A 12,294-nucleotide genomic window follows, 5' to 3' on the forward strand; every position below is an offset into this window, starting at 1 on the left:
GGAAGCATAAATAATAAGTCCCTCCTAGAACTGATGTGAAGATTAAATGAGCTAACGCGTAACCAGTGGGGTTTGTTTAGTGGGCCATACTGATAGGTTTCCAGCCAAATGTCACTGCACGCATCAGTGAATGTGAAGCTGCCCCCTGGGTTACTCCTGCCAGCTCTCTGCTTCCCCAGCCATGATCCTACCTCCGTGCATTCTCTCATCTCCTCTGGGTTTTATGTCCTGCGTAGAGTAACCTGTTGTATTTCCTATATGCCTGTATTTTATAATTATAGGCAGTGGAATTTCAGGAATGTTTGCTTGTGTCTAACATATTCTGAGTCTCATTGTTTTTGAAATATGTCCTGAGTCACTGTTTCCGTTTGCTGCATTTACATCAAAGTCTATCAGCAAAGATGGTTGTGGATTTACTCTGTACATTAAGACCACATTGCCTTGATTAGAGAATTATAAAATAAAACACACTTGGTCATCAAACTATCGCCATTCACCATTTTTGCAATTCTTCTTCTTCTTTTTTTTGGAAACTGTAAAAATACAGGGGGCTTTCCAGATATTTGCATATACTCAGAATGGTAAAAGTAACTGATATATCTAAAAATACTATGAAAAGAATCAGACGATTTCATATGCCATGAAGCAAGAAGCATTGCTTTTAAAGCTTCTGGTTCCAGGACTGGGAGGGATGACAATGGAAGATGCCTTCTCTAGATTGTCCCTGAAAAGGGGAACAATTCAAATCCCAACAGTGTAGTGCTGGGGTCCTAGTTCCTTCACGTGCTGGGTACTTTTCAGGGGATAAGTTTACAATGATAAAAATGGCATCACAGTATCTGACTCATAGATTTGGTTCTGTAATTAACTCCTTCTCTGAACACCCATGAAGAGGGAGAGAGAGACTATTTAATTTTTTTTTTAAGGATTTTATTTATTTATTTCACAGAGATCACAAGTAGGCAGAGAGGCAGGCAGAGAGAGAGCAGGAGGAAGCAGGCTCCCTGCTGAGCAGAGAGCTTGATGTGGGCCTCCATCCCAGGACCCTGAGATCATGACCTGAGCCGAATGCAAAGGCTTTAACTCACTGAGCCACCCAGGTGTCCCTAGACTACTTAAATTTTTACAGATGCAAAATAAAATAAATGTCAGCAATGTTTCCACATTACGGAGTAAGAGTCCATGGTTGAGGAGAGGAGGAGTGCCCCCACCACTCCAGAGCGGGATTCAGAAGTTTGCCATTTGCAAGCTTCTTGTCCTTCAGAAGTCTGTTTGTTTCTTTGTAAAACACAAAGGGTTAGGGGTTGAGGTTACAGGCTCCGGTCTGCAGAGGCTAGCTCCTAGGGTGTCTGTGAGAACCTACCAAGGAGAAGTTCGTGGAAGCACTGTGAAAATGCAATCAATTATTACAGGAAGTTCGCACACTGCTGTGCAGCTCCCTGCCTGGGGCAAACACTCAGTAGTTCTGGATCCATTGAAGAGTCCTAATTTGCTGTTCTCCAGGGCTTTCTATTGTGAATTGTCTTCCTCACCTAGGGCCGTGTTTAGAAGCAAACAATCACTCTGGGCAAAAACCTGACCCAGAGTCTTGGGGCTTCCCAGGCCTTTGCATGCATTTGGGTAGCTTCCGTCAATCAAACGGTTCTAATCCCAACACATGGGTGCTCCGTGAAATGCCCCCTGGGGTCCAGGGAACCCCTGACGGGAGTCTCCTCTATCCACATTGAAGAGATTCATCCATCGGTGGCAGGAAGAAGGAATGCGTGTTCCTGTGCCCTGAACCTTCTCCTCGGTGGTGGGGAGGACAGAGGGATGTGGGCTCTTAAGCAGGACCTGGCTTGCTGATGAGTGCTCAGAGGGGGAGCTGTGCTATTGAGGGAACCACGGGGCTGGAACCACAGAATCAGACTGACACCGGCTGCCTTAGTCTCCAGGCTCCCCCCGTGCTTATATCCAGAATCACAGAAGTTTAGAGCTGGAAGAGATCTCATAAAGGAGCACGGAACCCTTTATGAAAAGTCCAAAGTCAAGACCAAACGAAGTAACTGCACACCCAGAGCTAAAAAGCTAAATCTCCCACCAGGGATCCTTGCCCCTGCAGTATACTAACAACCCTGCTCTTCCTAAACGTGGGGCTTGGTGGCTCCTATATACTCCTTTAATGGCCGAGAGAGAGTGAGAGAGAGAGACTGAGTTGGCATCCTCTTTCTTTTTTCTTTCCTTCCCAGAAAAAAAAAAAAAATGTTTTCTTCATCCTTATTTCTGGAGTTCAAATTTTCCATTTGTACCTGAAAAGTTTCATTCAAAATCCTTTGATACCTTCCAAATAGCTGTCATTAGGGTGCTTGCTGCATTCGTGACCCAAAATGTATTCCCCTTCTCCATCACTGTCTTTTTTTTTTTTTTTTTAAGATTTTGTTTATTAGCTTGAGAGAGAGAGCTTGTGTCAGAGAGAGCATGAGAGAGGAGAGGGTTAGAGGGAGAAGCTGACTCCCCGCTGAGCAGGGAGCGCCATGTGGGATTCGATCCTGGGACTCCAGAATCATGACCTGAGCTGAAGGTAGCCACTTAACAGACTGAGCCCCCAGGCACCCCCTTCCATCACTATCTTTTGTGTGGATGAGAAAAATGCATGGGCACCTGTTCGATGATGCTCTCACAGAGCCGCCTGGACACAGACATGGGGAACTCAGGCCAGTCTGCAGACATCACCTGGGTCTGTGGGTTTGCAGTCCGACTGGGGCTGCAACTCTGGTCACTTATTCATGGAAACAGATTTACATGGCAAATGATTAATAAATGCAGGTGCCTGGTCTATTGTGAGGGTTTTTTTCCCCCAATGGCGAACGTCTGCGTGTTTACTGTTTGTCATATAGATTCAGCCCCAGGAGATTCATGTTTCTGTGCGTTGCCCACTTCTGCTTTATACTAAGGTACAGCTGGCTTTACGACGTGCATTTAGGGGGTTCTGTTCTTTGGTAAACAATTATGTGCTCTAGGAACAGTCTATGAAAGGTCTAGGAACCAACGCTCTCATTCCAATGTAGCAGTAGGGGATTTCAGCTCTCAGAGCTTCAGAAAGTTATTGTTTTCATTTTCCATGGTCATTACGGGAAAATAGTCAATTCGGTGTTGCAGCCACAGGTCAGAGGCTTCAGTGTTATAAACCCAAACAGGGAAGTTGCTTCTGCATTTGTGAAATGAGGGTGAGAGAATTTGGTCATGCCTCTGCCCCCTGACAAAGCAGCCGCCAGTGGGGAAGGCTCTCTTCTCTACACCTGTTCTCTCTAAAAGCGCTAGGACCTGGTGACCCACCACAGAGGACAAAAAGTATGATTACTGGGTGAATGTCTTCTGTCTGACCCATTCATTTCTAGATACAGTGTTCATCTGTTGAGCGCCTAAATATGCCAGGTACTGTGAGAAGTGCTGGGGAGATGGGCTGTGTCAGGCAGGTAAACAGGAAAAGAAATCTATTACCGAGTGATACCGCCTATGGTTAAGAAAGCATAAAGGGCAAGAGCCACACATGTGACCGATGTGTTACTGCTCTGGAGAGGAAGAGAGAATGCTCCAGAAAGACAGAGGCTTTTGAATTTGAGCTAGTCACAGGGGTGGGTAGGGAAGGGGTTTTCCAAGAAAGCGCAAAGGCCAGGAAGCAGAAGGCAACAGTTCACAGTGGAAAGTCCAGTGTTCCTCAAAGGCGAGCGTGTTGTGGGAGCAGGTGATGGCAAAACAGGCTAGATAGACAATGAGTCTGGAAGGGTCTCCAATGCCAGGTGGCTTTGGGGAGGTTGGCGTTAGGGGCAGGGAGATGATGGAGGAGGTCCTGACATTACCCCAGGCTTCAGCTACGGTTGTGCGGGGCGGGATGGGGGGCAAAGGGAGGCAGATGAGATGAGCCATGTAGAGGGAGGGAATGAACAAGACAGGTGTGGTGAGGGAGAGTGAGGGGCTGAGAGCGGGAGGGGCTGAGAGCGAGAGGTCTGGATGCGGAGCTGGAGCGGTGCTGATTAGGCTCCTCCAGACAATGGGAAATTTCTTGGCCCCAAGATTGCAGTCTCAATTCATGCTGCTTATAGGGCTGGGCTCCCCTCCCCTCCCCCACTCTTGCAGATCTCTCCGCGTCCACTGGCCCAGCATGCAACCTGGTGAGTGACTGGCCCGGATGTTCCTGTACACCCTGTGCAGGGAGGCACGGAAGAGCCCTGAACACAAACCCGGTCCCTTGAACTCACTGTGAGCAGGTTGATCAGGTCCATGTTGGGTTCTAAGTGGTGGGAGGCGTTCTGCAGGGACACCAGTTCACTCAGGGTCACGGAGAGTTGGTGCATTTTTACAATGTTCACTTTGTTGTCCTCCGTCCAGTCTGGGAAAATGACGTGGACTGCTATCAAGTCTTTCAAGTGCACGCCAAGGATGGGGATCTTGAAGCCCTCGCAGTCTGCAAAGGCCCTGCGGTAGCTGCAGTAATTGCCGTTGGAGGAGACCAGCTCTGTCATTTCGTGCCAGTTCTGGGAACGGATGGGAAAGGAGAGGTTTCAGTTTTCCTGTCCGCCCACCCCCGTGTGCATCTGCTGTGTGCAGCTAGGACATTCCTCGGCCACTGAGAGAAGCATCGATCGAACCAATACTGATGCAGGGAAATATTAACCTGGGAAAAGAAAATTAGAGAAATGCACTGGGCCTGGCTAGGAGAGGGGCAGCCTGTTCTCTTTCACTGCAGAGCAGAAACCTCCCTGCTCCTCTACCTGCCTGCTGGCGATGTCAGGATGTTAAATGACATCAAATAGCTATAAGTAGTTTGCAATTCATGGAAATCTTACAGTCCACAAATATAACCATGTATCCTATTAAAATATAGTAGGTACTATATTGGTGTGTCCTAGTTGTTCTAAGAAAGTTGCATTCATGGTATTACTTGAAGGTTCATCTGGGACAGGATGGGGTAGGAGGAAAAGCCACACTTAGGTGTAAGACAGCGAGGGGTTTGGGACAAGCATGACCTTGAGCAAGCAACTTCATTTTGAGGGGCCCGAGTTTTCTTTTCTGTAAGAAGGAAGAATTCAAATAATTTTCGAAGATACACGAGTGGTTCCAAGCCTCTAAGAGCCTCTACTGAATTCTTACTCCTCACAACATGTAAAATGTGTTTTGCTCTTTACTTGAAATTCAGTACAAAGACAAAGGATATTAAGACACTAAGATAACGAGCCTCTTTATGCTTTGAATGAGTGTTTTAGGTCAGACAGCTGTGTATCTTGGCTTATATCCTGCTGTTTATTGTTAGTTGCCTAACAGCAACCAGACCTTTGTAATAGACCTCAATTTCCATGGGGCTATACTTTCTCCAAATGGCCCATGTAACTCAGAGGGAGCTGCCTCCATTCCCAAGTCCAAGGATGGGTTCTGATTTACCATCATCCCAATTCTATCCCCTCTGGTTTGTGATTGGTTCAGGAGCACAGACCTAAGCTAATCAGTACATTCTATTTCTCTAGCCACTGTGATTGGCCTAGTGATGAGCATGGAACTTGAGGTGGGCCAAGCTGCCTAAAAAGAGGTCTTTCATTCCACCCGGCAGGGCTGAGAGCTTTCTCTATCTCCAACTTTCGTGAACAAGAGCATATCATTTATGGAACACCTGGGTGGCTCAGTCGGCTAAGCTTCTGCCTTCAGCTCAGGTCATGATCCCAGGGTCTTAGAATGGAGCCCCACATTGGGCTCCCTGCTCCGTGGGGAGCCTATTTCTCCCTCTGCCTGTCGCTCTCCCAGCTTGTGTGCACCCTTTCTCTCCTTGACAAATAGATTTAAAAATCTTAAAAACAAACAGACAAACAAAAAAACCCAAAGCATCACTTTCTTGCTGCTACAGATGGTCTAATCAGGAAAGAAGGCAGTCTAATGAAATGAATAAAAACCTGATGCTCCAAGGAAGACAGAGCTACTGAGCCAAGAGCTCTGATCAGACCATGCTTGGATCTGGCCCTGCCTCTGGACTTCCAGGTATGTGAGCTGACCCATTCCCTTACTGCTCCAGCAATTCCCAGATTTTTTTAAACTTATAACTGAAAAGGGTCCTTACTGATAGAGCGAACTCCACACTTACAAGGAAATCTTTTCGTAAGGATGCAATGTCCTTTTTCACTCAATAAGGAAAAATATTATTCTAGTGGCCTGGAAACCAATGTGGCAGAAAAAGCTCAGTTTGGGAAATGATCACTGTTTTTTCAAAAATATATTTTTTTCCCTGAAAACTCATCTATCAATCTGAGGGATTTCTGGACAAGGTCTACACCTGCCTCTTCCTTTGTCTCTTTCACCATGCCGAACACAGGGCCTTGAAGAGAGCAGGTGTTGAACGGCTTCATTTGAGGAGGGTAGGAATGACTTGTCTTATTCATCTTGTATCCCCTGTGTGTGTCACGGGGCCTGTCACACAGTAGGCATGAAATGCACACTAGTACTTACAACTGCAGTACGTTTATGGTATTCACGGCCTTCCTACTGGGACACTTGCCACCACTTCCGATCCGGTTTTTCCAGGCAGTGTGGCTACTCCTTTCCTATTTAATTCTCCATGTGTAACCAATCATCACCTAAGAAGAAAACTTCCCCCTCTGAGTGACATTTCTTAGGAGCATCCTATCCCTAAACAACTTACAGATGAGTTTTTTTACTTAAGATTAGGATCTAATCCACTGTACCTTTGTAACTTCTGAAGAAAGATGAGAATGGGTCTCCTTGAGGCGTGAAATGGAACTGTGACTAAGGCCTCCCACCACCGCCATCAGAGTGTTAAAATTTTTAAGCTGGAGGAGCTTCTGCAATAAAAAATTAAAAAAAAAAGTTAACATCAATACTTTGTAACAATTTTTCAATTATTCTGATCTATCTGAATTACAGGTGAATGCGTGCACCATTTCAATAACAAAGAAAAATGTCATCAGTTTAAAATGAAGTACAAATGCAATTCACCAGAAAAATATGCCAATAATTTTACCAAAAAAATAGTTATAGTAAGTTCTTCTAAGTATTGCCAATTAAAAGCAATCTTCTCCCATGATAGCAGTATGAGGTGTTCACCAGATATTAAGAATACTTTAATTGTCCTTTATATTGCAAACCCCAAATTTCTTCAACAGCTTTTCTCTAGAGTGAATGACCGTTCCTTTAAGAACCCTGTCCAAGGGACACCTTGGTGGCTCAGTTGGTTAAGTGTCCGCCTTCAGCTCAGGTCATGATCCCAGGGTCCTGGCCTGAATTGGGAATCCTTGCTCAGCAGGGAGCCTCCTTCTCCCTCTGTCTGCAGCTCCCTCCTCTAATGTTCCCCCCAACCTCTCTCTGACAAAAGCCTAAACCCCCTCCCCCCCAAAACCCAAAACCATCTAACTCCAAGACATACATACCTTGGCAACGTTGATAAACTTTGTAATGACTTCTGCCCTTTGCTGGGGGGTTGGTTTGCTAAGAACCATCAACTGGACCCACTTAGAGATTCCATTAAATAAAGCAATAGATCTCTCCAAGGTTGGGTTATTCTCCAGACAGCCATGGATGACATAGCTTTGGTAATCAGTGAACTAGTAAAGGAAGATTCAGAGACTCTGAATTAAAAGGGAGCCTTTGCAAAATCAGAAATTAGAACGTTGGATGGAAGATGTGGGATATTGTTTCATAACAACAGAATGATTTCTTTCATTTCACATTCATAATGGCATCTTACACATTTGAATATACATGTACCCTTCACATATTATTTTGCTGTTTCACTCCCCCATACACAGATACATACTTATACATCACAGCATCAGGGGTGGGGTGGGGAGGGACAAGATTCCAAATCACATTCCAGTGAGTCCCAAATTTGCCAGATCGTGAGATTCACCGGGGGCATTTGTGTTATAACCTCTTGGTTTCTGGGAACCCTCGAGACCTAAAGGATCAATCTCCCGAGGAAGAACCTAAGAATCTCCATTTTTCAGTCATTGGTGCTGGTGATTCCAGTGGTCAGGCAAGGTTGAGATACAATGGCATGCATTAAAGAAAAGAAAATGGGGGCGCCTGTGTGGCTCCGTACATGATCCCGGGGTCCTGGGATTGAGCCCTGCATTGGACTCCCTGCTCAGTGGAAGGCCTGCTTCTCCCTCTCCCACTCCCCCTGCTTGTGTTCCCTCTCTTACTCTCTCTCTCTCTCTCACTCCCTGTCAAATAAATAAATAAATAAATAATCTTTAAAAATAAAGAAAATGAATATATATATACATATATATGTGTATATATATATAATGATTTCAAGTCAGAATAATTCTGTAAGGTTTTTTCAAGAAAAAAAATAAAAACAGCAGTTGAAGTAAGGTAGCTCCTTAGCAAAACGGACACCTTTTCAGGAGGTCATCATGGATGTCATCAAATACATACGAGCCTTCCATCATATAAACAATGCAGCGGGTTACCTCTCATGGCCTGCTGGTGGAGAACCATGAAGGTCCTCTCCAAGTAGGATTATTTATTGAAAAGAATCTGTGTTTCAGAAATCCATACTTCTAATTCCATGTTCTTCTTTGCAACTAATAATATAATTAACTCCTTGGCATTTTGGAAAAGTAGGAAGAAGAATGGCTGCCCCAGAGCTTGGTGAGACAAAGGCTGATTATGAGCCACTGCAGAAATATTATCATAACAAGTGGATAGAGAGTAGGTGGCTAGGAAGAGACAAGAGACCATACTCAGGAGGAAGAGATAAGAGGTGGAGAAGGAACGCTATCAAGACAGAGTAGGAAAGAAAGGTTTAATTCAGGACCTCCATTCTTGGGAAAGAAACAACCTAATGGAAGATTCTTATCAAAGCCTACAACTCTTATTTTCAACCTACACCCATAATTAGGCATTTACAGAAATCCCAACCTAAATAAAGATTTCTTCCCTCAAATGAAGGGCCTAGCAAAACACATTCACTTGGGAGAAGTTGGTGGAGCTCCATAACCCTTGAATGGTTAAATCTCCACTGAGTATTCAGAAAAATCATGCTTTAATCCTATGAAAGGAGACATTGAAAATAGCGACAGATATATAGCTCCTAAGCCATAAACTAAAGACAGGATAATATTTATCTTTGGTTAAAAGGGATTGTTCCTGTGAATTCAGGGCACTTTTCCAGTGGAGCACAATGACGGGGCTGCCAATACTTCAGAGTATGAAAACGTAGCTCTTGGGAAAGTTGGCATGGTGGTTGTTATCCTTGGAAGAATAAATGTCAGTTTCTTACTGAGATCCTTCTAAAAGATTTATGCTCCAGAAAAGTGAGGTGCTCAGCCAATTCAATGGGCTCCAGATGGTCAAAGAGCAGACAGGCTTTTCCCTTCTTGGATACTTTTTTCCTCTGTGTGACTCTTCTCATCCAGTCATAGGAAGGACTATAAAAAAAACAGTGAGTCTGGTCAATGTGCTGAAAGGCCATTTCATTCGATGGAAGTTATTAACCTACTGACTCTGTAACTCTTGGCCTGCTTCCAGGAGCAAAATACACGCCCTGTCCCTCATATTTGAAGAGAAAACCACTGACCCATTGCCAATAGAACAGAAACTTTGAGTTGTTTTTCCAGACAGGGTGGGTTTGCACTGATCCATCAAGAATTTCTTACTTGCTCTTTCTTATGACCAGTGAGGTTGGGATCACAGGGGAGAGGTTTGGGTTAGGTATATAAATTTGTCAGATTATCAATAAATAGGATGGTGATTTAAGGCACATGAAAGCTACTAGAAGTTGGTTCTCACACTTCAGCAACATATGGATGATCTGAAAGGCTTGTGATAAAGACAGAGGTCTGACCTCACTGCCGGAGATTCTGATTAACTAGGAATGAACCTGAATAATCTCTATTTTTAACAACATCCCTGATGATTCCTGGATAATGCCACCTGGATCAAGATTCTTGAAGAAGTATTCTAGGAAAATGGACTAGAGTATGAATGCCCACAATACAAGAGCTTATCTTTGCAAGACGGATAACCATACTTAGAGTCATTAAATAGTTTTCTCTGTGGCAAGTTAATAGTAGATATAAAATGTCAGTCTCATTAGCACTGAGTTCCTAATAACTGAGTTAACCAGCGGGGCCACACCACTCCCTCCCCCAACAGTGGGCTCATCGTGTTGGAAAGAAGCGTGAGCCACTCTTACATGCTGGATATGTCGATGAGGCTGATGTGCTTTTCATACCCTAGTTGACTAGCTACTTCCCGAAACTCTTCAGTCATACGGATCAAACCAAGGTCCAAGTTAAACTCTGCAGGAAACTTGAGAATCCAGTACCTGAAAGGCATTAAGTAGTTTTGATGAAGAGAAGATTTCAAGCTAGATCTTTATGGATAATGTTGTATCATTTTCCAGATTACAATTAACAATGAACCCAGGACTGTAACCCAAATTAGCAATCTCTTATTCCCCACCGATGACACAGAGTCTCACTCTTCCCACCTTCAATTAAGGATCCAAGCCTACCACTCCCACTCTGAGCCTCTCTTTCTGACCCTAAGTCCTGAACATCTGGACTTGCACCTAAGTGCTGAGACACAGCTGAAATTGAACGCTTCTCCCAACCCATGGCAACTAGATGGGAAAGCATATGGTGGGAAAATAGAAAAAAAAATGAATTTACTCTTTCCAAGAGCTAGTTTTATTCCCTAATCACATGTGCTACTGCTTAATCTCTAAAAGAAAGATAAATTCTACTCCCAGGAACAGAGGAAGGCCAATTTAAACAAAATCAGTAAAGTGGGGTTGGGGGTGGGAATCTGAGTCAATTCTATTGCCAAACTAGGTCTACTGTCTGGGGGGAAAGAAATGGTCAACAATTCCAGAACCATCCGCTGCAAGACAGTTACATGTATATTTACCTCATGAAGTAGCAGATCTTTAACCGAAATTCATCACAGGTTTCTCCACTGGCATCTTGATACGTGCACTAGTTAAAGAAAAAAATCCCTGCACCAAGGTCCTTTGCCCACACCTGCATCTCTCTGACCAATTTAGATGAATTCCTAATACAAAGGCCATAGTGGGGACATCTGGGTTATGTGGGCGTTCAGATGGGGAGAGAATGGGCTCTGATGATGTCAGCAATGAATAATCGTCACCTACACACTAATCCTCAATATTGAGACCTGGGGATTAGGATCTTGCTCACTTTCAGGAACCTCTGTTCAAGGCGAATGTCTTCTTACCCTCTCAGACATCCCCCCTGGCCCTGAGGTTGTTGGGAGGATGGAGGGGAGACGTAGGAAGTGAAGGAAGCTTGCAATGAGCAGAAGGATGACCACATGGCCCTAATAATCAGACCTTCTGCCTTTCAGGCTCCTCCTACCCCATAAGGCTTCCCAGTCATCTGCAAGGTCCCCTAGGCTTGGAGCAGGCTGAGACCGTGGGAACCAATATTAATGGTTGCATAATCAACATTAGATCTCTGAGAATAAAATCCCCTTTTAAATCTAAGAGTGTTTTGTCATTTTGAGTCATTTGGCTTTCAGTCACCTTTTAGTACTGTTTTATGTTCAAAGGTGGTAGACTATTAAAGCCCTTATTATAGAACGGAGTCTCTAACTAGGGTTTTTCCCCCCTGTTTGTTTTTGCTATTATATCGAAGGAAATCTGAAATTATGATCAATGAACAGATTCCAATAAACTGCTAGAATGTTCTTTGAGTTTTGTAATCAAGGGAAGATGTGAAAATTCAGGTGCTGTTTGTTCCTGAGCCAGATCGCGTTATTTTGGCTGGCATTTTCATATGTCTAAACTGTATCCTCTACGTCCATCATTTTATCATCCCAAAAGGAATAAATTAGGTCTGGAATCAGTGTTGACTATTCTTTCATTGTACTAACAGCAGAAATGTTTAAGTCAAGTTAGAAACAGTCAGCCTACAGCTTCTGTTTCATTTTGTATCTAGTGATTATTTTTCAGTAGAGCCAAAACATCCAGATGGATAGTCAACTGTTTGGTCCATCATCCAGATGTCTTGTCTAGACATCTATATATATCCACAAAACAGCTGGAACACTGACTAAAGACTATTTATTCATCTTAATTTACCGGCTTTTGTTAGACATTCTATCTAAATACAGAACTTGATTTATGATTGTAAAAATTACACAGTAGTTGAAAAGATATATGCAGAGAAGTTTTTCTGCCAATTCAGTGGAAGATAAATACCATCGGTGCATCAGTAGAACTATTCTTGGCAAATAACTATTATTCAGCTCTCCATTGTCATCTGTTAAAAAATAAAATAAAAT

The 12,294-nt window shown here is 43.8% G+C and overlaps 1 protein-coding gene and 1 long non-coding RNA gene across 7 annotated transcripts in view; one reads left to right on the forward strand and one right to left on the reverse strand.

Annotated features, from left to right (window-relative positions):
* RASGRP3 (RAS guanyl releasing protein 3) overlaps positions 1–12,294 on the reverse strand; it is a 108,161-nt gene that overhangs the window by 27,165 nt on the left and 68,702 nt on the right. For 4 of the 6 annotated variants that reach the window (XM_059405439.1, XM_059405440.1, XM_059405438.1 and 1 more), the window contains exons 4-10: positions 12,212–12,272; positions 10,900–10,967; positions 10,184–10,315; positions 9,269–9,416; positions 7,410–7,583; positions 6,708–6,824; positions 4,239–4,514 (exon numbers count right to left, since the gene is read on the reverse strand). In XM_059405439.1, coding sequence (XP_059261422.1) covers positions 4,239–4,514; positions 6,708–6,824; positions 7,410–7,583; positions 9,269–9,416; positions 10,184–10,315; positions 10,900–10,967; positions 12,212–12,214 — 918 coding nt within the window. In that variant the 5' untranslated portion in view covers positions 12,215–12,272. Of the gene's footprint in view, positions 1–4,238; positions 4,515–6,707; positions 6,825–7,409; positions 7,584–9,268; positions 9,417–10,183; positions 10,316–10,899; positions 10,968–12,169; positions 12,273–12,294 lie in introns of all 6 variants that reach the window. The other 2 variants (XM_059405442.1, XM_059405441.1) reach the window with 2 other exon arrangements.
* On the forward strand, positions 957–4,449 carry LOC132021285 (uncharacterized). Its single transcript, XR_009405282.1, has 3 exons — positions 957–2,933; positions 4,117–4,151; positions 4,369–4,449. It is a non-coding gene; the product is annotated as an uncharacterized LOC132021285 (long non-coding RNA).

This window comes from Mustela nigripes, chromosome 7, assembly GCF_022355385.1.
Source record: "Mustela nigripes isolate SB6536 chromosome 7, MUSNIG.SB6536, whole genome shotgun sequence".
NCBI lineage: Eukaryota > Metazoa > Chordata > Mammalia > Carnivora > Mustelidae > Mustela > Mustela nigripes.